The sequence below is a fragment of the Bubalus kerabau genome, chromosome 5, assembly GCF_029407905.1.
Source record: "Bubalus kerabau isolate K-KA32 ecotype Philippines breed swamp buffalo chromosome 5, PCC_UOA_SB_1v2, whole genome shotgun sequence".
Lineage (NCBI taxonomy): Eukaryota > Metazoa > Chordata > Mammalia > Artiodactyla > Bovidae > Bubalus > Bubalus kerabau.
In genome coordinates, this window is record NC_073628.1 from 115,945,353 (window position 1) to 115,972,736 (window position 27,384).

General features: G+C 47.9%; 1 protein-coding gene across 4 annotated transcripts in view; it reads left to right on the top strand.

Annotated features, from left to right (window-relative positions):
- LOC129653286 (protein FAM163A) overlaps positions 1–26,093 on the top strand; it is a 105,315-nt gene extending 79,222 nt beyond the window's left edge. For 3 of the 4 annotated variants that reach the window (XM_055582832.1, XM_055582833.1, XM_055582834.1), the window contains exons 2-5: positions 14,977–15,067; positions 20,576–20,596; positions 21,540–21,654; positions 22,444–26,093. In XM_055582832.1, coding sequence (XP_055438807.1) covers positions 21,562–21,654; positions 22,444–22,854 — 504 coding nt within the window. In that variant the 5' untranslated portion in view covers positions 14,977–15,067; positions 20,576–20,596; positions 21,540–21,561 and the 3' untranslated portion in view covers positions 22,855–26,093. Of the gene's footprint in view, positions 1–3,424; positions 3,469–14,976; positions 15,068–20,575; positions 20,597–21,539; positions 21,655–22,443 lie in introns of those variants that run through there. The other variant, XM_055582835.1, reaches the window with a different exon arrangement.
- The last annotated feature ends 1,291 nt before the right edge of the window (positions 26,094–27,384 follow it).

The window sequence follows — 27,384 nt, forward strand, 5'->3', positions numbered from 1 at the left end:
AGAACTCACTAGACAGTATTACGCAGGGCGGCTTTGATTTGGGGTGGGATGTCCTCCCCTGAGGGCTCTCTGCACAGAGAAAGGAGTAGCAGCCCCTGCACCCACCCTCTCAAGGGGCCTGTGTCCCAGATCCTCCCGGTTCCACCACCTGGACAGTGGAGTTTGAAAAGGGAATAGCCCAGCTCTTCCTGCTGTTGGTGAGAAGAAACTGAGAGACTTCAGGCTTCAGTTGCTTTGCCTCTTTGCTCATTGACAGATGACACGGTTCAGTGCCCTTTCCAGGTGGGAAAGCTCTGGGGCAGAAGTTCACATCTCTCTCCTCATCATAGTCCAGCCACAGCAATCTTCTCCACCTTGGCTTCTGGTTATAAGGCCCTGAGCCACTCTGTAAGAAGCTATGGCCCAGGAGCCAGCAGTGGTCATGAGAAAGTGGTCATGAGAAAGTCTACACTCACGTGCCAATCACCAGAGCTCTGCCCAGGAGTTAAAGACAGTCTCGTAAGCCAGAACCCTAAGGGAGACTTCTAGGGGGCAAGTTACATGGATGTGTTCGCAGTGAGAAAATTTGATTTGTGCCCTTTTTATATGTGACACAGACTTCCTTAGTGACTCAGATGGTAAAGAATCTGCCTGCAATGCAGGAGACCTGGGTTCGATCCCTGGGCCAGAAAGATCCACTGGAGAAGGAATGGCTACTCAATCCAGTATTCTTGTCTAAAGAATTCCATGGACAGAGAAGCCTAGTGGGTAGGTACTCATGGGGTTACAAAGAGTAAGACAAGACTGAGCAACTAACAGTTTCACTATACTTTACACAGTAATAAAAAGTTAAAAAGTAGTCTTACCATATGGAAGCAAGCTAAGTGTCCATCTACAGATGAAGAGATAAAGATGTGTATGTATATACATATATATCATATATCTATACACACAAGTGTGTGTGTGTTGGAATACTACTCAGCTGAAAAAAATAAAGTTTACTGCTTGTAACAACATGGATGGATTTGGAGGGTTTTATGCTAATGGCACCCCACTCCAGCCTGGAAAATCCCATGGATGGAGGAGCCTGGTAGGCTGTAGTCCATGGGGTCGCTAAGAGTTGGACACAACTGAGCGACTTCCCTTTCACTTTTCACTTTCATGCATTGGAGAAGGAAATGGCAATCCAGTCCAGTGTTCTTGCCTGGCGAATCCCAAGGACTGGGGAGCCTGGTGGGCTTCTGTCTATGGGGTCGCACAGAGTCGCACACGACTGAAGTGACTTAGCAGCAGCAGCATGCTAAGTGAAATAAGTCATATAGAGAAAGAAAAATACTGCATGATGTCACTTATATGTAGAATCTAAAAAATAAGACAAACTAGTGATTTTAACAGAAAAAGAAACAGATTCACAAATATAGATAGCAAGCTAATGATTACCAGTGGGGAGAGGGCAGAGGGGAGGGGCAAGATAGGGGTAGGGGATTAAGAGGTACAAACGACTGTGTATAAAATAAATAAGCTATAAGAATATATAATACAACACAGGGAATATAGCCAATATTTTATAATAATTGTGATTGGAATATTACTGTTAAAAATTGTGAATCACTATTGTACACCTGAAACATATAATATTGCACATCAACTATACTTCAATAAAAGTATATATAGTCTTACAAGTCATTAAAAATTTATGATAAATCAAGTTACTTAAGACAGTGGGGCATATGAATAATTGTAGGTAAGTAGAATTGAATAGGGAATTCGGAAATAGATCCACACATAAATAGATCTGAAATTAATATGTACTAAAGACGATAATTTAGTCTAAGACAATTCGGCTTACCCGGCAGAACTGGCTTTCTATCTAAGGAAAAAAAAACTAAAACTGAAACCCTAAGAGCACAAAAACAGATCCCTGCAAGATGAATAATTAAATTTTTAAAGTGAAACATTTCTTACATAAGTCTGTGTGCAAAACTTCCTAAGCCAAGTAGGGAAGAAAAAGTGATGAAAGATTTAGCTCCCTAAAAGTTTAAAGCTTTTACACTGTAAAGGAATTCATACTGGGGAAAACATTTACAGTAGTTTTGACACCGCAAGTGTTAATATGCCTAACTGGTAATATTCAAAGAGATTGATAAGAAAAGCACAAAGTATCAAGTAGGAAAAGTGTATAAAATTAAGGAGTGGTCATTCAAATAAGAGGAGATTTCTTTTAAAACATCACTATGGCCCCCCCCGGGTCAGAGACCCAGATGCAGGCTTGGCCATAGCCTGGAGCTGATGTTGGCTGGTCCCAGAGGGACTACTTACTAGGAATATATTGGGGAATTGTTTATCATTCATACTTCCTACCAAATCCCTATCTTCTCTTTCTACTTAGGAAGTTCATAAACACTAATCTCTATATCCCTTTCCAACTTGACCTAAATTGGCATCCTCCCACCTCTGAGAGTTACTGGTGAAACTGAAAGTCTCTCAGTCATGTCCGACTGTATGTGACCCCATGGACTTACAGCCCATGGAATTCTCCAGGCCAGAATACTGGAGTGGGTAGGCTTTCCCTTCTCCGGAGGATCTTCCCAACCCAGGGATCAAATTCAGGTCTCCCACATTGTAGGCAGAATATTTACCAGCTGAGCCACAGGGAAAGCCCAAGAGTTACTGGTTCGGTTCAGTTCAGTCACTCAGTTGTGTCCGACTCTTTGCAACCCCGTGGACTGCAGCACGCCAGACCTCCCTGTCCATCACTAACTCCCAGAGTTTATCCAAACCCATGTCTATTGAGTCACTGATGCCATCCAACCATCTCATCCTCTGTCGTCCCCTTCTCCTCCTGCCCTCAATCTTTCCCAGCATCAGGGTCTTTTCAAATGAGTCAGATCTTCACATCAGGTGGCCAAAGTATTGGAGTTTCAGCTTCAACATCAGTCCTTCCAATGAACACTCAGGACTAATCTCCTTTAGGATGGACTGGTTGGATCTCCTTGCAGTCCAAGGGACTCTCAAAAGTCTTCTCCCCCAATTATCTTTCTTTGGACAAATCATCCTCCTTTATGATGATAACCTGTGAAAAAAAAAAGGAAAAGTTGCCCTGTGGGCTCGGTCTCCTCAAGGTGTCTTATTTAAACTCAATCCAATATGCAAAACCTATGTGGAAAGGAATGTAAACCTTTATTGAAGATTTTGGGAAATCCCAGGGGAATAAATTTCATTCATAATATATAAAATACTCAAAACTCCTCTTTACCTTGAGAGTCCCTTGGACTTCCAGGAGATCAAACTAGTCAATCCTAAAGGAAATCAATCCTGAGAATTCATTGCAAGGACTGATGGAGAAGCTGAAGCTCCAATACTTTGGCCACCTGATGTAAAGAACTGACTCATTAAAAAAGGCTGATGATACTGGGAAAGATTGAAGGCAGGAGGAGAAGGGAATGACAGAGGACAAGATGGTTGGAGGGCATCACTGACTCAATGGATGTGAGTTTGAGCAAGCTCCAGAAGATGGTGAAGAATAGGGAAACCTGGCGTGCTGCAGTCCATGGGGTCGCAAAGAGTCAGACACAACTGAGCGACTGAACAACAACCTCTTTCCCATTTCCACCTCTCCAAGTGTCTCATGCACATGGCAGCCACCTCAAGTCTCCTCCTCTTTGCAGTCTCTCCAGAATGCTTTCAAGTACCTTTCATGCCAGCTCTTGAATTTCTCCTCTTCTCCTTTCATTGTCTAAGTGTATTCAGGTCAGGTCATATCTATTCAAATAGAATGGTGTCTCCCGATTTACCTTTTACTCTCCAGTCCAGATGAGCTGGTAGACACAGATTAGCAGAAAGCAGAAGAGGGGGAAAGCTATAAATAGTGTATGTTTCCCTATTATGCAATATGTTTTCCTATTGCACACACAAAAAAATGTAAAGTTGCTCTTTTGTAACCTGTTTTCTGAGAGAGCATGGCTTATCTGTATCCAGTCTGTTCTGGAGCTTTCCCTGATGAGTAATCTGGCCACAAGCAGTTTTCAACGCCTTCAGCCCTCAGGGACCAGTGGATGAAATGGGAAACTATCTCCATCTCCACTTCTTGTGGGGAGCTGGAAGCCCCAACGTTTCTTTAAAGGCCATTTGCAGGTGATAAAGCAAAGTTACCCATCCCTCACAGGTTAGCTCCTTCTGGTCCACCTGTTAGCCTAGCGCCTTGCCTCTCCTTATCACCATCTGGCCTGAAACTTTACTTCCTTTCAATGGCCTGCGTTCTCACCTGGATCTCTTCCAGACTGCTGATGTCTTTCCAGCAAGGAGAAACAAACCCCACAGAGGCTTCTGCCTTTCCTAACAAGCATGTTCACGGTCAGTGGGCTGGAGGCCTGCTGCCTAGGGATCTCGGAACACCTCCCAAATGCCAGTAGAGATCAAATACAGATGGAGGGAAATCCAAGTGAACCATATAGACCAATGTGTCTTCCCAACACACAGGCCATGATGCCCCGTCCCTCCTGCCAGCGGTGAGTCAGAAAATAGAACGTGGAGTCCGAAAGGCTGGGGTGACATGGAAATGGGGCCATGGCACAGGGCATGTGTTCCTTGCAGAGCAAGAACTACACTGGGCATGGAAGAATGGTGAGGGCAGGGTGTCCTGGCTCTCCCCAAAATAGCTGTGTGACCTTGGCTAAGCCACTTCGCTTTTCTGAGCTTTATGTTTTCTGTGAAATAAGAGAAGTAAAAAAACTGCCGTGTCTGAACATCAAACAAGATGCCTACAGGAAAACTCTGTCAGAAGTAACGAATGTTGTTTTGAAAGGCAGAAAGGGAAAGAGAGTCGAGTCCAAGGTGAACCAAGCCTTTAACACGCTTGCTGACCTCCACAGTCATCTGTCTGAAGCAGAGAGAACAGGCCCATAATCGGGAACCCTGACCCCAAGAGCCACAGAGACAAGTGTCATCTGCATAAAACAGCCCACGCTCTGCATGCAAAGCAGCTTCCCCATTAGATCTGCCATCCCACAGTCTAAAATGTGCTGAACGCTGGAGTGGAGCTTTATGAAGACACAAGATTCCAATGCCTTTAAATGGTCTGTCATTTTAAGAAGAAAACAAAATATACCCACTTGACCCCAGTGTGGCAACAATACAGTTACCTGAGAACAGATAGGAAAGTCAGAAGTGTGCAGCACGGAGGCCCTCCTGGGGGTGGTGAGAGACCCCTTTCCTTTTTGTTTGGGTTGGACCTCAGATGTAGAATGTTAATTATACTTGTCAGTATTACTTCTCAGATAGTCCACAATATGATTCATCATTGGTCTGGGCAAGGCCCTTCTTCTCTATTATTTTTTTTTCTCTTTTATTCTTATTCCTGTTTTCATTCTCCTCCTTCCACAGTCAGCCATTCTAACATGCTTAATGCATATACATTTTGGGGTATGTATTTTGGATTTTGTTTTATTGAGGTAAAATTGACAGATAACAGTGTATTGATTTCAGGTATATCACATAGTAATTTCATATTTGTATACATTGCAAAATGATCACCACAATAAGTCTACTTATCACCCGTGACCAGTGGCCAAAAAATGTTTTTCTTGTGATGAGAACTTTTAAGGTCTACTCTCATGGAAACTTTCAAGTACAACAGAGTATTATTATAGTCACCATGCTGTGCATTATTTCTCCATGACTTATTTACTGATAACTGGAAGTTTGTACCTTTTGACCCTCTTCACCCATTTCTCCCTTCTCCACTCCCTACCTCTGGCAACCACCAACCTGTTCTCTGTATCTATGAACTTGGGTGAGGGGGTTGTTGTTTTTGTTTTGGTATGTGTTTTTTTTTTTAAAGCATAGTTTGGTGATTGCGGGATCTTTTCTTTTTTCAGTTTGATTTGTTTATTTTTGGCTATGCTGGGCCTTCATTGCTGCTCAGGATTTTCTCTAGTTGGGGTGAGCAGGGGCTACTCTGGAGTTTCGGTGTGCGGGCTTCTCATTGTGGTGGCTTCTCTTGTGGGGCACAGGCTCTAGGGCCTGAGGGCTTCAGTAGTTGTGGCAGATGGGCTTAGTTGCCCCACAACATGTGGGTTCTTCCTGGACCAGGTGTCGAACTTGTGTCCCCTGCATTGGCAGGAGGATTCTTAACCCAGTTGCTGGACCTGTGCTTGTATTTTAAATTTATATAAGCAGTGTTATACATCTTTATACATCTAATTCTGTTTGTGTGTGTGTTTTTTTTTTAACCTAGCCCTCTGCTAACATTTATCCCTGTCGCTCTGTGTTACTCTGGTCCGATTGGTCCATTGCTCTCAGCAGTTGCATTATCCTCTGAGGTGTATGTCTACCTGACTTTATACTCTCCAGTGATGATCACTGAGCTTGCTTCCAGTTCTCTGCCACCATAAAAAACACAGGGATGAACATCTTCACAAGTGACACCATATGGATATATTGAGAAATTTGGGGGACACAGACCCAGGAGCAGAGTTGCTGTCTCATGGGGTCTGAACTTAATATGACCAAGTAGTGGCAAGTCTCGCCCTCAACAGCTGTTATGACTACACCCCACCAGCAGTGCCCCTAACCCCCCCAGTTTTTGCTAGTCTACCAGTGTAGGAGGATAGCTCACTATGGTTTCCATTTGCATTTCCTAGATTATGTTGAGTTTGGGCATCTCTTCATTTTCTTGTTAGCCTTTTGATTCTGTTTTATAAACTGTCTGTTTACTATCGTTATTATATGGAGGTTCTCTTTTCCCTTGATGATTTGCTGAGTTTCCCTGTATCTCTCAGGCCCCTACTCAAACAGCACACACCTCTCTGCTGCTGTGGTACTTCCTCTGGGGCAAAGGGACCAATCTGACCACCAAGTCGTCTCACCCTCATCCCAGGAATCAGGGCTTGGTAATGGCCATAAGTACAATCAGAGTAAAAGGAGCCTCTTTGTCTGATTCCCTCCGCCAGCCATGCCAGAGCATTGATATCTGAGGAGACAGGGAACAAGGGGGAAAAAACGGCTCTTCTTAGGAGCTGCTAACCTGCTGTGTCAATTTCATGAGTTAATAAATGACTGGAGAAGGCTTAATTGCATCAGAAGAAATTGAGATCAGCCGGTGCTTAGGCCCTGCTCAATTAACTTGTGCTCCAAAGGGGGCCAAGCAGGGTGCAGGGGGCAGCTGATCATTAATTACATGGGCTGGTGCCAGCTGCGGCAGGGGTTTCCTGTCACTGTTGGTCCAGGCGGTGAGGGAGATGACCCCGCCTCTGGGTGCTGAAGTCACTGAGGGCAGGGGTCCTTCAGAGGGAACACAGACCCCTGGCCTTATGGGGACTGGGAAACCCATTTCCAGCACATTCTATCAGGGAGGCTATTTTTTGTTTTTTAAGTAGAGTTGCTTCACAATGTTGTGTTAGTTTCTGCTCTTCAGCCAAGTGAATCAGCTATACGTGTACATACATCCCTTCCTTTTTGGATTTCCTTCCCACTTAAGTCACCACAGAGCACCGAGTAGAGTTCCCTGTGCTGTATACAGTAGGCTCTCATTAGGTATCTTTTATATCCATGGTAGTGTGTATGTGTCAATCCTAATCTCCCAATTCATCCCCCCCTCCTTTCCCCCTTGGTATCCATACATTTGTTCTCTGTTTGTGTCTCTATTTCTGCTTTGTAAATGAGATCAGATCAGGGTGGCTTTTATGTTCCCCCAGCTTTCACTAGAAGAATGGCCTTAAGGTTCCCCACCCTGACCTCTATTGGCTCCATCCCACCCAGAGACACTGTGTTACCTTTGGTTCTCCTCGCACTCCCCTCGTCCTCCTTTTGGCCTGTTTGCCCTGAGGACACAGAATCCAGATTCAGCCTTGTTATGGGCAGCAGATGATGCCACAGGCTCCGCAAGGTCACCCACCTCCCCTGCTGCCTCCAGCCTGAAATCCTCCCAAAGACCTTCATTCCTGCATCTTTTCCCAAAAGGACCAGATGGCAAGATTCAAACCTGTTAAAGACGCAGATTCTGGGTCCCTCCTCTGGAGATGCTGCTTCAGGAGATCTGGAGTCTCTGCCTTAATGTGTGGCTCAGGTGGATTGTTACCGTCAAGCCAATGTGAGAAATCCAGCTTTAGGGACACCTTAGCTCCTGGTGAGATAAGAGCAGATGTGCTGGGAGGAGAGACAGCAGGGGCCAGGAGGCTCTGCTCCCAGTGCCTCTCCAGTTCCATCTCTACCTTGCTGTGTGTGGTTAAGTAAGTCACTTGTCCTCTCTGAACTTGATTTCTTCTTCTAGAGAAGTAAAGATGTTGGGACAAATTTTTTAGAGTTCTTCCATTTCCACGGACCATTTTTCTATAAAGTAACTGGTTAAGCAAGCATATTGCATGATTTATGCCCAAAAAGCAACTTTGATTTTTTTTCTTCAAATATCCCTTTACTTTTTATTTTATTTTTATCTTTTTGGTATAACCTTCCATTTATTTAGGCATCTTTAAGTCTTTCCATAAAATTTTAAAGATTTCTAAAAAATAATCCCTATATTGTTGTTCAGTTGCTCAATTGTGTCCAACTCTTTGCAATCCCCATGGACTGCAGTATGCCAGGCTTCCCTGTCTTTCAACATCTCCTGGAGCTTGCTCAAAGTCATGTCCATTGAGTCAGTGATGCCATCCAACCATCTCGTCCTCTGTTGTCTCCTATATAGCTTGTATTTTATGTGTGTGTGCTCTCGGTTGTGTCCGACTCTTTAAGACCCTCATGGACTGTAACTTGCTAGGCTCTTCTGTCCATGGAATTTCCCAGTCAAGAATACTGGAATGGGTTGCCATTTTCTACTCCAGGGTATCATATACACCTAAGACTTAATGCTGCTGCTGCTGCTGCTGCTAAGTCGCTTCAGTCGTGTCCGACTCTGTTCGACCCCATATACGGCAACCCACCAGGGTCCCCCGTCCCTGGGATTCTCCAGGCAAGAACACTGGAGTGGGTTGCCATTTCCTTCTCCAATGCATGAAAGGGAAAAGTGAAAGTGAAGTCGCTCAGTCATGTCTGACTCTTAGCAACCCCATGGACTGCAGCCTACCAGGCTCCTCCGTCCATGGGATTTTCCAGGCAAGAGTACTGGAGTGGGGTGCCATTGTCTTCTCTGCTAGGACTTAATAATTTTCTCATTATTTTATATGATGTCTTTAAAATTACGTTTTCTGTTTGTTGCTAGTGAAAAGTGATAGTAAGATGACTTAGAGTGTTTCTTCTTTTTCTGTTCTTGGAATGCTTTGTGTGAGATAGGATGGTTTCTGTATTAAATGTTTGGTAGGTGTTTCTGGTGAAGCTCTCTGGGCCTACGTGTTTTATTTTTTCCTTCTTTATTTTGAAAGTCAACTTTTGATGATTTGATTTCTTCACATTATAAGATCTTTCAAGTAATTTATTTCTTCTTGAGGAAATATTGGTAGGTTACATTATTCCATAAATGTATTCATTTCATCTTTATTTTTAGATTATTGGCATAAAGTTGTTTTTAATACCCTTTAGTTTCCTTATGTTTGCAGCATATGTGGTAATATTCCATTTTCATCTCTCCTAGTCTGTAACTTGTGTTTTGTCTCACTTTCATGGATCAAAATCTAGGCGGTCTATCACTTTATTTTTTAAAAACTTTCTGTTGGTGTATTGTTGATTTACAATGTTCTGTTAGTTCCTGCCGTACAGCAAAGCGAATTGGTTATTTGTTGTTATTGTTGAGTCACTTAGTCGTGTCCAGCTCTTTGCAACGCCTTGGACTACAGCATACCAGACTCCCCTGAGGATAGCGAAGGACAGGGAAGCCTGGTGTGCTGCAGTTTGCAAAGAGTTGGACACAATTTTGTGACTGAATAACAACAGCAACATGTCCATTGAGTTGGTGATGCTATCCAACCATCTCATTTTCTGTCGCCCCCTTCTTTTTGCCTTCAGTCTTTCCCAGCATAGGGGCTTTAGATTCTTTTCGCATATAGTTCATTACAGAGTGTTAAGTTGAGTTCCCTATGCTATACAGCATGTTCTTATTAGCTATCTATTTTATATATAGGAGTATATATATGTCAATCCCAATTTCCAGTTTATCCTCCCCCCCACATCCCCTAGTGACAATAAATTTGTTTTCTACATTTGTGACTCCACTTCTGTTTTGTAATTAAATTCATTTGTATGTACTCTTTTAAAAAAATTATATATATAAACGACATGGTATGATATTGTCTTTCCGTGTCTAACTTACTTCACTCTATGACAATCTCTAGGTCTATCTATGTTGCTGCAACTGGCATTATTTTGTTCTTTTCTGTGGCTGAGTAAGGGCTTCCCAGGTGACTTAGTGGTAAAGAATCCGCCTGCCAAGCAGAAGACATGGGTTCAATCAGGAAGATCCCCTGGAGAAGGAAATGGCAACTCACTCCAGTATTCTTGCCTAGGAAACCCCATGGACAGAGCAGCCTGGTGGACTCCACAGAGTCTCACAGAGTCAGACACGACTTAGTGACTAAATAACAACAACAAATGACTGAGTCATATTCCATTATCTATGCACCGCATCTTCTCTATCCCCTCCTCTGTTGATGGACACTCAGGATGCTTCCATGGCTTGGCTATTGTGAATAGTGCTGCTGGGAACATAGCAGTGCATGTATCTTTTTGAATTATGTCTTTTCTCTGGGTATATGCCCAGGGGTGGGATTGCTGGGTCATACGGTAGTTCTGTTTTTAGATTTTTAATATTCTCCATATTAATTTTCCATAATAGCTATATGAATTTACATTCCTACCAACAGTATAGGAGGGTTCCCATTTCTCCACAGCCTCTCCAGCATTTCTCATTTGTAGATTTTTTTGATAATGGCCATTCTAATTTATGTGAGATGATAGTTTTGATTGTAGTTTTGATTTGCATTTCTCTGATAATTAGGATGTTGAACATCTTTCCATGTGATTTTCAGCCTCCTTGTATATCTTCTTTAGGGAAATGTATATTTAGATCTTCTTCCCATTTTTCAAATTTTTATTTATTTTTAATTGGAGGATAATTGCTTTATAATATTTGTGTTGGTTTCTACCATACATAAATACTTTTTGATTGTGTTTTTTTTTGATACTGAGTTGCATGAGCTGTTTGTGTATTTTGGAGATTAATCCCTGTTGGTCAATTCATTTGCAGATGTTTTCTCCTGTTCTGTGGGTTGTCTTTTCATTTTGTTTATGGTTTCCTTTGCTGTGCAAAAGCTTTTAAATTTAATTAGATCCCATTTATTTATTTTTGCTTATTTTCATTACTCTAGGAAGTGGATCAAAAAAGATCTTGCTGCGATTTATGTCAAAGAGCGTTGTGCTTATGTTTCCCTCTAAGAGCTTTATAGCCCTGGCCTTACATTTAGATCTTTAATCTATTTTGAGTTTATTTTGTGTATGGTATTAGAGAGTTTCCTAATTTCATTCTTTTAGTTGTATTGGCCAGTTTTCCCAGCACCACTTGTTGAAGAGACTGTTTTCTCTCCATTGTATAGTCTTAACTCCTTCATCACAGATTAGGTGACCGTAGGTGCATGGGTTTATCTCTGAACTTTCTATTCTGTCTCATTGATCTAATTTCTGTTTTTATGCCAGCATCATACTGTTGATTACTGTAGTTTATAGTATAGCCTGAAATCTGAAAGGCTGATTCCTCCAGCTCCATTTTTCTTTCTTAAGGTTATTTTGGGTATTTGGAGTCTTCTCTTGTGTTTCCATACAAACTGTAAAATTTTTTGTTCTAATTCTGTGAAAAATGCTATAGGTAATTTGATAGGGATTGCATTGAATCTGTTGATTGCTTTGGTATAGTATAGTCATTTTCACAGTATTAATCCATCCAATCCCAGAACATGGTATATTTCTACATTTGTTTGTGTTGTCTTTTATTTCTTTCATCAGTGTCTTAGAGTTTCCAGAGTACAGTCTTTTGTCTCCTCAGATAGCTCTATTCCTAGGTATTTTATTCTTTCTGATGCCTGGTAAATGGAATTGTCTCTTGAATTTCTCTTTCTGATCTTTCATTTTTCGTGTATAGAAACGCAGTAGATTTCTGTGTATTAAGTTTGTAACCTGCAACTTTACCGAGTTCATAGATGAGCTCTAGTAGTTTTCTTGTAGCATCTTTAGGATTTTCTATATATAGTATCACATCACCTGCAAACAGTGACAGTTTACTTCCTTTCCAATTTGAATTTATTTCTTTTTCTTCTCTGATTACTGTCTCTAGGACTTCCAAAACCATGTTGAATAAAAGTGGTGAGAGTGGATATCCTTGTCTTGTTCCTAATCTTAGAGGAAATGCTTTCAGTTTTTCACCCTTGAGAATGATGTTAGCTATGGGTTTGTCATATATAGCTTTTACTATGTTGAGTTATGTTCCCCCTGTGCCCACTTTCTGTAGAATTTTTATCATAAATGGGTGTTGAATTTTGTCAAAAACTTTCTACATATACTGAGATGATTGTATGGTTTTATTCTTCAGTTTGTTAATGCCATGTATTACTCTAATTGATATACGTATATTGATGAATCCTTGCATCCTTGGGATAAATTCCACTTGATCATGGTGTACGATCAAGTATCCCTTTAATTTAAAATGTGTTCAGTGGGAGAAATCTGCCCCTGCTCCTAGAGTAAAACTTATGCCAGACCCATTGCTTTTTCATTCCCTCCTAGGTGATAGTCTCATAGTCACTCTAAGTTATAGATAGAGTTTCAACTCAGAAATTAGAGTGTCAGTCATGAGTGATAATCAAAATACTCCCCACCCAACAGTGTTACTCTTCTCCTCTTCTCCACTTTGGATCTGCTGCAACTGGGGCACGGCCCAAATCCCTTGCTGTCTACATTCCCCCCGCTCTTACCCTCCCTCCCACTATCCTCAGGAGCTGCTGTGAAATGGAGAATTCTTACTGGTTAGAGAGCAGAGGGACTTCCCTGGTGGTTCAGATGGTAAAGCGTCTGTCTACAATGTGGGAGACCTGGGTTCGAGCCCTGGGTTGGGAAAATCCCCTGGAGAAGGAAATGGCAATCCACTCCAGTACTATTGCCTGGAAAATCCCATGGACAGAGGAGCCTGGTGGGCTACAGTCCATGGGGTGGAAAAGAGTCGGACATGACTGAGTGACTTCACTTTCTTTTCTTTCACAGAGAGCAGAGAGTAGCTTTAGACTGGTTCCTGCTTTTGTGAATGCTTTCTGGGGCTCTTCTGAGGTTCCCTGATTAGGTTAAGGTCCCTTAACCCTATTAAGGTCCCTTAACCCAGGCAAACACATCATCTCTATTCCTGGCCTTCTTGGCAACTCCTTGCTCAGCCCCTGGGGCATCTGGAGGCCTGGCCTCCTCAACTGGGGTCTTCTCACGCCTCCAGGTGGCACTGCTGGGCAGGACTCAAGACAATAAGCCCTGCCAGTTCCATGGCCCTCCTGCCTCTTCTGCTGGTTGGAGAGATTCAAGGCTCAGCAACAGCTCTTGCCAAGGAAATCTTCCTCACCAAATCGTCACCAGATTATTGACCCATCTCTCTTTTACAAAGCACTCATGAATCCTGACTCAATGAACGTGAATCTGAGCAAACTCCAGGAGAGAGTGAAGGACAGGGAAGCCTGGTGTGCTGCAGTCCATGGGGTCACAAAGAGTCTGGCATGACTTAGCGAGTGAACAACAGCATAAATCCTGAAGCAGATTTGCATCCCCATGTATATTTCCCTGCACATGGCCAGGGAGGAGGGGCCTATTCCAAATTCACTTTAGTCTTCTGATGTCAACCCATTGGCATCTCAATCAACACTTAGGTGGGAAGAGTCCCACTCTGACATCCAGCTACATACGACATACATTTTCATATGAGTGAAAACATCTTTTAGAAGAGAAAGCCTCAGTGTCCAGAACATCCAAGGCAGGCACTGAAGACATTGTTAAGGCCTAGATCTAGAAGGAGGTGGAGGCGGGGATGGAGCATCTCTGCAGGTGACCAACTGCCTTCTCAACTTCTCTGGGAGCTCTGTTCCTGAGACCTGCTGAACTCAGATGGGTGCAGTCCTTGAGGCCTGAAAATGTCTGTGCTTTGACCTCCAGCTTCCTGCTGAGCCAGAGATCCTGGAGGTTGTCAGCCCTGTCCCTGTGGAAGGTGGCTCAGCACATCCCGTTCATGGTTAGGCTCCCTCCCTAATGAAAACACACACCCAGTGGAGCAGGTTTTCCTCAGGACAGTGAGCAGCAACCCAGCATCACTATCGGGGGCACCCTTCCTCTCCCCACCGCCCCCAACACCCCATTCCTAGGTTGGGCCCAGATGCTCCTCTAAATAAGGTTGACTGGATAAAGAATTTTGGCTTGAAGGGATGCCCAATAGTTTGCTTACACTGGATTCCTCGGTGGATCTCACTTCCTCCACCTCCATCAGCATGAACGTATCCATCCAAGTGTCCGGTTGGCATGTTGGCCTGAGGAGTCAGGGTATTGGAGTAAGAGAAAGGTGTGAGCAGCTCTGGGAACTGGGAATACAGACAGTTCCAGGAAAGAATGGGGTAAGGGGATGGGAAAGAAGTATATGGGGCCAGAGTGAGAGGGATCAGCTATGCAGCCAAAAGGGACACGTCCACCAGGGGACAGGGCAGCATGCTCCAGTAGGAGCATGAAAGAGGAGCTGGACTCCCTTCCACCATTGAGCCTTGCTTCCCAGAGCAGGAGGTTGCTCTTGTCCTGATGCCGCGTTGCGCAGAGGGTTCCAGGCAGTGACACTGAGGGAAGGAAACAAGGACGGGATAGGATGTGGCCTTAGAGGTCTGAGCCTAGGTTCTCAGGCTGGGGGGACCTCAGACCAAGGCAGTCATGGAGGTCAGGAAACAAGCCCCTTGGGGATGTCTACTCCAGAGTCCTGGGGTCACAGCCAGATGCCAGCGTGTACCTGTCCGTCCTCTCAACCTCCCCCACCAGCTCTCACTGACCTTCTTCCCCTCCCTTCTCTGGCAGGAACTGATGCCCTTGGCCATGATGCGCCCCCAGCTGCTGTCTGCTCAGGCACAACCGGCGTGACTGGGCTGTCACTGATCCAGCTGTTCACGTAAGTGTGAGGCACGGGAGAAGGTACCTGGATCCTGGGTGAAGAGAGGTGCTGGTGGAGAGGGAGCTCCAGAAAGTCCTGGTCACAGAGGGTGGGCCCGGGGCTCTGCAGTTGGCAACAGCCTTTGTTCTCTTTGGCTGCCCCCAGCCCCTGAGTTGGTCCCCACTGAATCCATTCTGTCCAGGCTCTGCAAGGGTACATGGGGACCTTCTTCTCAAAGCCTCAGGAAATTAATCAGGCAAGAGATGTGGCAGAAACTCCATAGCACTTGCCCTTCAGTCCTGACTTCAGTCCTGACTCAGACACTTGCTATTATATGACTTTAGGCAAATCATCATGATGCAGTTAAAGTGCTGCACTCAATATGCCAGCAAATGTGGAAAACTCAGCAGTGGCCACAGGACTGGAAAACATCAGTTTTCATTCCAATCCCAAAGAAGGGCAATGCCAAAGAATGTTCAAACTACACACAATTTCACTCATTTCACACACTGTCATGCTCAAAATCCTTCAAGCTAGGCTTCAACAGTATGTGAACTAAGAACTAGATGTACAAGCTGGATTTAGAAAAGGCAGAGAAACTGGAGATCAAATTGCCAACATCTGTTGGCTCATAGAGAAAGCAAGGAAATTACAGAAAAACATCTGCTTCATTGACTACACTAAAGATTTTGACTGTGTGGATCACAACCAACTGTGGAAAATTCTTAAAGAGATGGGAGTACCAGACCACCTTACCTGCCTTCTGAGAAACCTGTATACATGTCAAGAAGCAACAGTTACAACCAGACAAGGAACAATGGACTGGTTCAAAATTGGTCAAGGAATACGTCAAGGCTGTATATTGTCACCCTGCTTATTTAACTTATACACATAGTACATCATGAGAAATTCCAGGTTGGATAAAGCCCAAGCTAGAGTCAAGATTGCCAAGAGAAATATCAATAACCTCAGATATGCAGATGACACCACCCTAATGGCAGAAAGCGAAGAGGAACTAAAGAACCTCTTGATGAAGGTGAAAGAGGAGAATGAAAAGCTGGCTTAAAACTCAACATTCAAAAGACAAATATCATGGCGCCTGGTCCCATTACTTCATAGCAAATAGGGGAAAAATGGGAACAGTGATAGACTTTATTTTCTTGGGTTCCAAAATGACCTTGAACAGTAACTTCAGCCATGAAATTAAAAGACACTTGCTCCTTAAAAGAAAAGCTATGACCAACCTAAATGGCATATTTAAAAGCAGAGACATCACTTTGCCAACAAAGGTCCATATAGTCAAAGCTATGGTTTTTCCAGTAGTCATGTTCAGATGTGAGAGTTAGACCATAAAGAAGGCTAAGTGCCAAAGAACTGATGTTTTCATTTTCACACTGTGGTATTGGAGAAGACTTTTGAGAGTCCCTTGGAAAGCAAGGAGATCAAACCAGTCAAACCTAAAGGAAATCAACCCTGAGTATTCATTGAAAGGGCTGACGCTGAAGCTGAAGCTCCAATACTTTGGCCACCTGATTCAAAGAGCCGACTCATTGGAAAAGACCCTGATGCTGGGAAAGATTGAGGGCAGGAGGAGAAGGGGACGACAGAGGATGAGATGGTTGGATGGCATCGCTGACTCCATGGACATGAGTCTGAGCGAACTCCAAGAGATAGTAAAGGACAGGGAAGCCTGGCGTGCTGCAGTCCATAGGGTCGCAAAGAGTCAGACACAACTTAGTGACTGAACAACAGATAGAATTGAATCCAGCAAGGAACCAGAACCTGTGCCATCAACATCAGGCATGAGTGAAATTGTAGCTTGGCCTCCATCTCCTATTGTTGACAGTCCTTCAGCTCTACCATCTCCCATCTCCTCTCCCTCCTCCAGGCAGTAATATTCTTGCCTGTTCTGTAAATGCCAGCCCCTGAATGCCAGCTGTTTACTACTGTAGTTTTCAAGCTACTGTAGTTTAAGATTAAAAATGTTTTGTGTTTGTTTTTACATATTATTTGTGTGAAAAGTATTATAAACCTATTGCAGTACACTACTATATGGCCAGTTGTGTTAGTTGAGTACCTAGGCTAACTGTTGGACTTAACGAGCAAATTGGACCTAATGATCATGCTCTCAGAACAGAAGGCATTCATATGTAGGAGAAAAGACTAAGAAAGAAAGTGAAGTCGCTCAGTTGTGTCCGACTCTTTGCAACCCCATGGACTGTAGCCTACCAGGCTCCTCTGTCCGTGGGATTTTCCAGGCAAGAATATTGGAGTGGGTTGCCATTTCAGACTTATGGTAAACTGTAAAATGAAAGCCGTTTAGGTTCAGGGAGTTATTGTGATTATTTACATCTATTTGCAAAAGGAAAACAAGCCCACCTGAAACCATAAACACCCGTGGCAGGCAGAATTGAAATGCTGAGTTGCACCACCAGGACTGGACCCTCCAGGGGGCTGGCCGGGACCTGGCTAGTTGGCCACATGCACTTTACATGTCCCTTCTTGGTTTACGACTGTGAGGCCAGACTTAAGCGGTCACAAAATGTCTGGGTCTCCCTTTTCTGTACAGATAACCATGCTTGAAGGGTATCTTAGAGTTTACAAGGGGCCATTGTATATGTGAATCGTTTTATTCACGGTCATACTAGTAAGCTGCGTTTTTTTTGTAATCTCTCTTTTACAAATGAAAAAGAAGGCCAGCTTCCAAGATGGGGTGCCTGCTAAGTGGCACATTTGGGCTTTGAATGGCCCTTCAGCCCCATGGCTCCGCCTATACTGCCGTGCTCCCCTTTACAGACCACTTCTGCTGTGCAGCCTTCACGGTGCTAAAAGAGGGAGGCCAGGCATGGAGGGCAGAGAAGGAAGGATGCTCTCCCTATATGGTTTCATAATTCCCTGCTTCCTAAAGCAGCCTGGGGATATCCTGGGGGACCAGGCCAAGACTTCAGGAGAGTGGACCACTGCTGGCTCCTGCAACCTCAGGTCACTAGAGTCTCTCTGTCTCTTGAGCCATCTCAGGGTTGAGCAGGCCAGTGAAGCAGGAGAAGGAGGAGTGATGTTGTTGTGATGGTGTATAAGTCCTCCCAAGGCTGAGGTTCACCTTCTCACCCCAACTCCCAACAAACGCCCCAATGAACCCTGAAGCATGGCTCGCCTCACATTTCAGCAAACCAGCTTCCAACAAGGAGGCTCTGCCTGCAGATGAGACGCAAGTGGAGAGATACACTGCCCTCTGGTGGTCAATCAGGGTCATTACTGCCAGGCCTGTAAAAGAAACGCTGAGTGGGGAAGGATGTACATGTATGTGTTAGTCGCTCAGTTGTGTCGGATTCTGCGACCCTATGGACTGAAGCCCGCCAGGCTCCTCTGTCTATGAGCTTTTCCAGGCACGAATAGGGAGTGGGTTGCCATGCCCTCCTGCAGGGGATCTTCCCCAACCCAGGGATCGAACCCAGGTCTCCTGCATTGCAGGCACTTTCTTTACCATCTGAGCCACCAGGGAAGCCCATATGGGGAAGTGATTACTTTTATTAAGTGCCTGCTGTGTGCCAGGCACTATGTATAAAGCTTCAGGATAGGATAGAGTATAACATGCAACTCCTGACCCCAGAGGACTCATAATTTAGTGCAGGAGTCATGATGTTCCCACACGAAAGTTGACAAGCATTGCACCAAGATAGGACCTGAAAAGTGGCACATGGAAAGGCATTACAGTAGAAGTGCAGAAAGAGAGATTGCATCATGATGAGGCAGCTGGGGAAGGCTTCTCAGAGCCCTGAAGGATGGGCAGAATTGAAACAGATGGAGAAAGTGAGAGATTATGGTCTCCCCTACTGAAACCCTTCAGGAGCCCCCATTGTCTCCATAAGCATTAAATCCCCTCTCCTTTCCTGCTTCATGCCTACCCCAGCCTTCCTGGATCCTTACAGTTGCTGAGAACTGTATGTTACCTCTGTGTTCTTTCACACTCCTTGACTGTGCATTCTACCCTCTGCACTTTGTCTGCAGGACAAGCCCCCACACAGCTTTTAGAACTCTGCTCGTGGAACATAACATGTTCTCTGGAACTTTTCCCCAAGTAGGTAGCTGCCCCCTCCCCTGTGTTCTCACAGCCCCTGGTCTGTGCATCTCTGGTTCTTAAGGTTTAAGTGTCTTTTCATCACTAGGCAATACGTGTCTTAAGAACTGGGACTATCTGATGCGCAGAGGATTCCTGTGAGAGGGGCAGGGAGGGACAATAGGCAGTGAGAAGGGGAAAATAAATCGGTGGTGAGCATGCAGGGAAGTCGGGGAGGGAAAAGCCACTGAAGCTCAGTCTAAATTAAGTCTGCACCCAGATAAATGTGTCCTGAAGGCAGTGCGGTGCCAGAAAGGCTCTGGAGTAAGAGGGGTGCAGGGGCATGGTGAAGGGCTGACTGTAGGTGATGTGAAGACAAAACCAGTGAAATCCTTTAGGAACCCAATGCACCAGTGCAGGTATGCGGGATACAGTCATAATTGCTGTGAAGAATAGAAGGCTGGAAGAAGCCAAACAGTTGGAAGATTTGAAAGTCTGGGCAGGGACTTCCCTGGTAGTCCAGTGGTTAAGAATCCAATGCAGGGGACACAGGTTCCATCCCTGGTCCAGGAAGATCCCGCACGCCACGGAGCAGCTAAGCTTGTGCGCCACAACTGCTGAGCTGAAGCTCGTGTGCCTGGAGCCCATGCTGTGCAGTAAGAGAAGCCGTGGGAGCGAAAGCCTGTGCACCGCAACAGAGACAAGTCCTCACTCACCGCACCTGGAGGAAGCCCGTGTGCAGCAACGAAGAGTGTTTAACATTTATTTTAAACATTAAAAAGAAATGCTTATTTATTTATCAACAAATAAACATTTTAAAAGAAGAAACTCTGGGCACCTAAGGGAATGCGCCATAACCTTGTCAAACTCCAATGTGCAGATAATCACCTGGGGCCTTGTTAAAACACACGTTCTGACTCCTTCGGCTGATGGAGGGGCCTGAGATGCTACGTATCTAACCAGCTCCCAGGTGCTGCCTGGACTGATCCACAGACCACACTGTGAGCATCTTTGAGTGAGTTAGAAGCAGTGCCGGGTGCCTGCCAGGCTCCAGGAGCACAATGGTGAAGAGCAGATGGTGTCTCTGGGTGAGGAAAGGCGCCCCTTCCCCAGGTGGACACAGTGGACCACACGACTTCCTGAGCAGCTGGTGTTCCAGCCCCCGCTTGCCCTTTGAGAGAGCAACAACCTGTAAAACCCTTTGTGGCAGCTCCAGTAGAACCGGTAACTCAGAGGTCGGCAGAGGTGGGGGAGCCCACTGGAAGACAGGGTAATGACTTGGCCTGTCACAATTGGGTTCAAGCTGCAAGCTGTAGACTCAGATCTGGGACCAGTGGGCCTACTGTTGACAGAGCACCCGGGAGAGCCCGGTGAGGTGAGGTGGAGCCCAGCGACTAATGTAACCCTTGGGTCCTTTTTCAGGATGACAGTCTTCTAACATCATCTCCGTCTCTTTTGTTGTCTTGCAGGTCACCGTTCCCTTTATGAACGTAAGTGCTTGCGGTCATTCTGTCCTCAAGATGCCAGGTCTCCTCCCACCCTCCTGCTCCATTGGCAGAGTCAGCCTTGGTCCCTGTGTGCCTGGGGGGATCGAGAATCTTTGTCCAGTGACCTGAAAGGGGAGTCAGCCATCAGACAGCCTCACATCCAGAGCATGCCTCTGCCCCACCCAGCCCCTCTTAGCAGGACTTGTCTCCCCAGCCTCTCCCCAACCTTCCAGGAGCTGGAATGTGCCTGCCAGCTCCCTCTGAGCTCACCTTGCCCTTGTTTCCTGTATGAGTTGGAAAGAGAGGACAGATGCCACCCGAATGAGTGTGGGTTGGAGCCAGGGCAGAACCAAGTGGAACTTCTGAGGCTCAGACCCTGTGCCTTCCACCTACGTCAAGGGCTTGGGGACCATGGGTGTTTGTGCCCTGGAGGGCAGTGATCAAGAGCCTGATCACTGGGGGTGAACCAGGCTGGGTGGACTCTCAGCCAGATCAAGTAGAGCCTCAGCTCATTGTGAGTAAAGTAGGGATAATTATCAACTATCTCGAAAGGTGATTTTGAAGATTAACTGAGATAACCAGGGGCGTGCTCAGCACAGTGCCTCACACAGGCTAAGCCCTCAGAAACAGAAGCTATTTATTCTCCATGTCTTGGTCCCATGGGGTGGGGGACGTGGGGAGAGGAGAATTAAAGCAGAAAGACAGCAAGAACCTTTGAAACTAGATGGAAACAGGGAGCAGAATTGCACTGCCAGTCAGCTCTCTGCCGCCTCTCTTCCCTCCCACAGCTGTGAGTCCCAGGTTAGGCTGGCCTGGCCGCCGTGTCTGCAGGAAGCTCCTGGCATGCCACCCCTGGGGCCCTCCCTGCTCTCAGGTCCCCCCTCCCCACCACGCCTCCAGCTGAGGAAGGTCAGCTGCCCTCACCTCTCCCCACATGTCTTTGCAGAGTTGGATGGGGCGTCGGGCGGATGACAGCGGGAACAGTTGTGATCACGGGCGGAATCCTAGCTACGGTCATCCTCCTGTGCATCATTGCCGTCCTGTGCTACTGTAGGCTCCAGGTCAGTGCCCGGGGCCCAGGGCCACAGGCCGCCAGCAAACCACTTCCCCAGCGTGGAGGCGACAAGGCCCCAAGCCTAGAAAGTGGGAGGCTTATGTTGAGGGGGCTGGACCTTGCGGGGTGGTCAGAAGGGAGCTTTCCCTCAGCCTGCATACTCTGGGCACCCGAGAGAGTGAGCTGGGAAAGCACCAGCTCCTTGTGTGGTGTCTGAGATTTCAGGATTAGTGGGAAGGACACCACTGTGGGGAGACTGAAAGCAGCTCCCAGCACCCCAGCCTGGGCTCAGTGGAATCTGTATGTCCCTCCCTCTCTGCCTCCCCGCTTCTCTCAGCCACGTGCATGCTAAGTCACTCAGTCGCGTCCGACTCTTTGAGATGCCATGGACTGTAGCCCGCCAGGCTCCTCTGTCCATGGGATTCTCCAGGCAAGAATACTGGAATGGGTTGCCATTTCCTTCTCCGGGAGATCTTTCCCACCTAGCGATCGAACCCGCATCTCTTAAGTCTCCTGCATTGGCAGGTGGGTTCTTTACCCCTAGCGCCAGCTGGGAAGCCTCTCAACAGCCACCTGGAGTTAATACACAGGAAGTAGGTGGAGGAAGCGAGAAGAACTGATCTTGCGGGGCTGGGAGGACTTTGCTGTGGACCATGGGCCCCTGGTGTTGACTTGTATATCCAGGGTTGACCAAGGGCTGGGTTCAGGGTCCTCGGCGGAGCAGGTGCGCGGGTATCTGCACATACCCAGAGGGGGGCACCCGGCCCTCAGGCAGCCCTCTCCTCTCTCCCCTCAGTATTACTGCTGCAAGAAGAGCAGAGCGGAGGATGCAGATGAGGAAGAGGAGGAGGAGCACGACCTGCCCACACACCCCAGAGGCCCCGCCTGCAATGCCTGCAGCTCCCAGGCCCTGGATGGCCGAGGCAGCCTGGCGCCCGTCCCCGGCGAGCCCTGCGGCCAGCCGTGCAGGGTGGCGGCCGGCCACTGCACCGCCTGCTCCCCATACAGCTCCCCCTTTTACATACGGACGGCTGACATGGTGCCCAATGGGGGCGGAGGCGAGAGGCTCTCCTTTGCTCCCACCTACTACAAGGAGGGGGGACCCCCATCTCTCCAAGTGGCAGCGCCCCAGAGTTACCCGGTGACGTGGCCAGGCTCTGGGCGTGAGGCCTTCACCAATCCAAGGGCTATTAGTACAGACGTGTAACCCCTTTCACCCCTGACCCTCCCCCAACACACACCAACACTGCTGCCCCCCACCCAGGATCATCAATGGGGACAGCGGACGACCCCTCCCACAGCCTGCAAGGACCTTCTCAGTTTTTCTGGCTCTCCTTGCCCCACAGTGGAAGGCTTACCTGGATTCAGGCTGTCGAGGGCATTGAGAACCAGGGCAGGGGCTGGCCCCACGGCCCAGAGGAAGGGGGCCTGACAGGTCGTGTTGGCAGCCTGGCCGGTTTCTCTGCTGGGACTTTCCTCCGGCCAGGCCAGCGTGGCCACAGCCCTCACACTTCCCTCTGTCCCCTGGCTTTGCCAGACTCTGAGGAGACGAGCAGGAGCCCAGGGGAAGCTAAGCAAAGGCTCCAGAGGTCTCCAGAGTCCTTGGGGGATGAAAGGAGAAAGTGGGGGGCGAGGGCAAGGGGAGAGGCCAGACCTGAGGCCTTGGCAGAACTCGAGAAGGGTGGGGAAGGATTGAAGGGCTTTTTCGGGACTTGCTTGCCGCAATGAATCCAGGAGCTAGTTCACCATCTCATTTTGTACTTCAGCTTCCTAGAGACTGCAGTTCCTGTAGCTGTTCCAACACAGATGCTACTTCCTGAACATGCTTGTATTTGCCCCCATCCTCACGGAACATAGAGACCAGACTTTAAAGGCCATGGCATAAGGTTATTTGCAGGGAATGCACCCAACATGGATTCTAGCCTTGTCTCCCCACAAATCCTCCTTCCCTGCCTTGGGAACCAGCTATCCCAGCTGTTGAAACTTTTCCAAGTTTTGTTACTAGAGTTTGAGTAGCTTAGCGAAGGAGAGCCTGCCGATGGTGTCTGGGGCCCTGGTCCGCCATGCTGAGTGTGGTGCCTCGATGCGGCCCTGCAAGGACCTGTGCATTCCCAGGTGTATACACACACACATCTGTCACCACCAAGTGTGTACACACATCACCACCTGGTGTGTGTGCACACACACACACACACACACACACACACGCCTGTTACCACCAGGTGTGTGCACACATACCACCATCACCAGCGCTCACCAGGGCTCTGCCACCTTCAGAAACCGCAGAGCAGAAGAGTGATGTGGCAGCTAGAAAGAAAGTCAGCCTCCAGACAACAGGAGTGACAGGTGATCAGGGTGGCAGCCACAGCAGCCGCTGATGGGTACAGGAAGCGCCTGCGGAGTCTCCCGTGAAACGATCCTGCCACGTGGAAGCCCCTCCGGAGACCCAGTATCCTACCTGGGCATCCAGCCATGAGGCCGCAGACCAGCACCCCGTCTTTCCATCAGGGATGGCAGTGCTGGATCCGAGGATGGGAGCAGATTTGACTCAGCAATCAGATTCCACGCTGGCCACCCTTCCCTCTGCTGATCCAACCCTCAGTCTCTGAACGAGGGCCTGTTTATTGCTGGGTCGCTCCAGCCCCAAGTCCAGATCCCAGATATAACTCAGCTGTGGCCTTATGCTGTTTGTGTGGCTGCATCTGATGAGTGTCCCAGTTGATGTAAGGGATGGCTGCCCACCCCCTCCAAGGGCATTAGTAACCCCCAGCCTCTCTTGAGTCATTGCAGTGTGTGGGACTAGAAGGGAGCAGACCCCTTGGCCGATTTTTGCTGAATTTTGATTTTTGCATCTGAGAAAGGGAGGGTGCAGCTGGGGGAGGCATGAAGGGGAAGAGAATTCGCCACACCTTTGCATCCCTCTGGGCACTTCTCACCTTGAATCTCAATCTGGAATCGAGGCTAACTGGGTTGAGAACCAGAGGACCTGGGGTCTGGTCACATTTGGGTTACTCTGGGTCCTCTGAGGACCGGTCCCTTATCTCCTCTGAGACCCCATTTCCTCCAGGGAAATGGGACTCGCCCAGATGGACTCTGAAGGCCCTTTAGTGCTCCAGGAAACCAGGATTCCCCGAAAAGTCCTGCCAGCCAGACCACTCTCTCTCGCCCCAGTCCTGGCCGGGGGCTGGATACACTTTCCAACTGCCTGATCCCGTGTGCACGGATGCATGTTGATGGATCCAAGACCACAGTACATTGCAGGGTTAGCTGGCGAAACAATTTTAACATCAGAAAAAAGCCAACATGTTTGACCCTCCTACTGGGTGACTTCAAGTTCTCTGCTACTAGGAAGCAGCTTTCAGTGGGGGTAATCAGCTTTGTCTCCCAGAGCCCAGAGGGACCAGCTTAGGGACAGTGGCTTTCACATCCCCACACCTATCCCACTGACAGCCCTTCCTGGGCTAAGCACACCCGTTGATGTGAGCTGCTGGGCCTGGCCACCCTAGCTGCCTCCTGATGGCCAGCCCCAGTGCCTTGCTGCCCTGGGATTCCACAGTTGCACAACCACATCAGGGGCTGTCCCTCCTCACCCCCAAAATTCCAGTACCTCCCACCTTCAGAGAAGTCAAGACCCAGTCAACTCTTAACGTGCTTCTTGGCCCTCATTCTTTGAGATCCTGGAGTGAAAAGCATCTTCGTGCAGTCCCTCTCTCCTCCCAGAGCTTCCCCAGCCTCAGTCAACCCACAAGTCAACATCTGAGTTTGGGGCATTGGAGAGATGGTGGCCACGGCTCCCCCTGCCCTGACTGCGCAACGCTGCTCCGGGCACAGCCTCGAGGTTGCCCGCCAGCCTCCCAGCAGCTGCGAGGACCTTGCCTGTGGAAGAGGAAGCTCACCCCACTCCACTGCACTGTACTTTTTGGCCGCCGAGTCTGTGCTCTGGGACACTGTTTGGACACTTTTCAAACTGCACCCTAAAGAGGAAGCGGAGAGACAGAGACCCCCTGCTCTCGCCAACTTTTCTCTCCACTTCACTGCTCCCGCTACAGAGTTCTTGCCCTGCATCTTTGATAACTTGGAGTCACAACCAAGCAAATGTCCAAAATAAAGGAGAAATTTGAAATAGAAACCCCCGCAGGGTCCTCCGTGCTTTACCTGGGGGAAAGGGCAGCGGGGCACGGACTGAAGACTGAAAACCCCCTTCTCAGCGCCCAGAGTGTCCTTTCTCCGCACTGAGATCTGCCAGCTTCCTCTCCCTTCCGGCTTCCCTCTGCTGTGCCCCCTGCCACCCCCCATCCCTTTTCTTGCCCCAATCAGAGCTCACTTCCAGGAGGGATGTGTCATGTGTTGGGAAAGGGGATTGAAGCATAGCTGCTGCTGCCCCCTGAGGTGGAAGGAGCCTTTGGCTGATGGTGGGGAGTCTCCCTGGGGAGCAGCCTGCCCCCCAAGCCTCACTGTCCAGGCCGCGGTGTACCCCCCTGTAGTTTGCCTTAAGTCCCCAACTCTGAGGCCTGAGGAGACCCTGACAGCCTGAGGAGGGAAGGCCAGAGAGTCTGGGGACCCGCTCCTGAGCTCAGCAGGGATGGTGATATCATGAGAGGCATGCGGTGAGGACCAGAGAGCCAAGGTGGAGGTTCTTTCTGGGTGAAAGGGAGTGTTCTGGGAGGACGAGGGTGAAGCTGGAGCTGTGCACATGTCTGTGAACATGTGTAAGAGGGAAAAAGAGAGACACCCACGCCTCGTCCCAGGACCACACAGCCCGCGGGGCAGCGGGCAGCCTGGCCTGAGTCACGCAGCACCCAGGTCCCTGGAGTCAGGGTGCTCTGCCCCGGCAGGCCTTTGACCCTCAGCCAGGGAGGGTCAAAGGCCTGCCGGGGCCTAACTCCAGCTACAGCTCTGTCACCAGCTGTCCCCTGGGAACAAAAAAACCTGAGGCAAATCTCTCTCATCACTGCACCCACCCCAGGCTTGAGCACCTCCCTCCTCCACTCCCCACAGAGCAGCCACACACACCCTCACCCACCCCCCGCCTCTCCCCAGCATCTCAGGCCAAGGGGTGTACTTTTCTGCTTCTCAGTTTCCTCATCCATAAAATTGAGCTTGTGATGCCTACCTTATTCCATTGCTTTGAAAAGTGAGTGAGCCCGGCACGCACGGTAGCCATTGTCATTAGAAGGATTTGGCGGGGACTCAAATTGGAGCTGTGGAGGCAGCTGGGATCGCTCAGGCATCTGGGTGAAAGGCTCCTCTGGGCTCATTTTCATCTCTGCTCCTCGCCAAGACTTCTGAAGCCTCTCCTCCATTGCCACCTCTCCCTGTCTCTTCCAGACACTACTGGACCATCTCTGCCCATCACTGCCTCTCCCTTCATTTGGAACTTTCCTCCCCATAACTTCCTGTGACTCTTGGAGGGAGGGACGCAGGGTCCCATCAACCTGTGCTGTGCTGCACTTAATCGCTCAGTCATGTCCAACTCCAACCCCATGGAATGTAGCCCGCCAGGCTCCTCTGTCTATGGGGATTCTCTGGGCAAGAATACTGGAGTTGGTTGCCATGCCCTCCTCCAGGGAATCTTCCCAACCCAGGGATCAAACCCAGTCCTCCCACCTTGCAGGCAGATTCTTTACCACCTGAGCCACCAGGGAAGCCTAAGAATACTGGAGTAGGTAGCCTATCCCTTCTCCAGGGGAACTTCCTGACCCAGGAATCTAACTGGGCTCTTCTGCGTTGCAGGTGG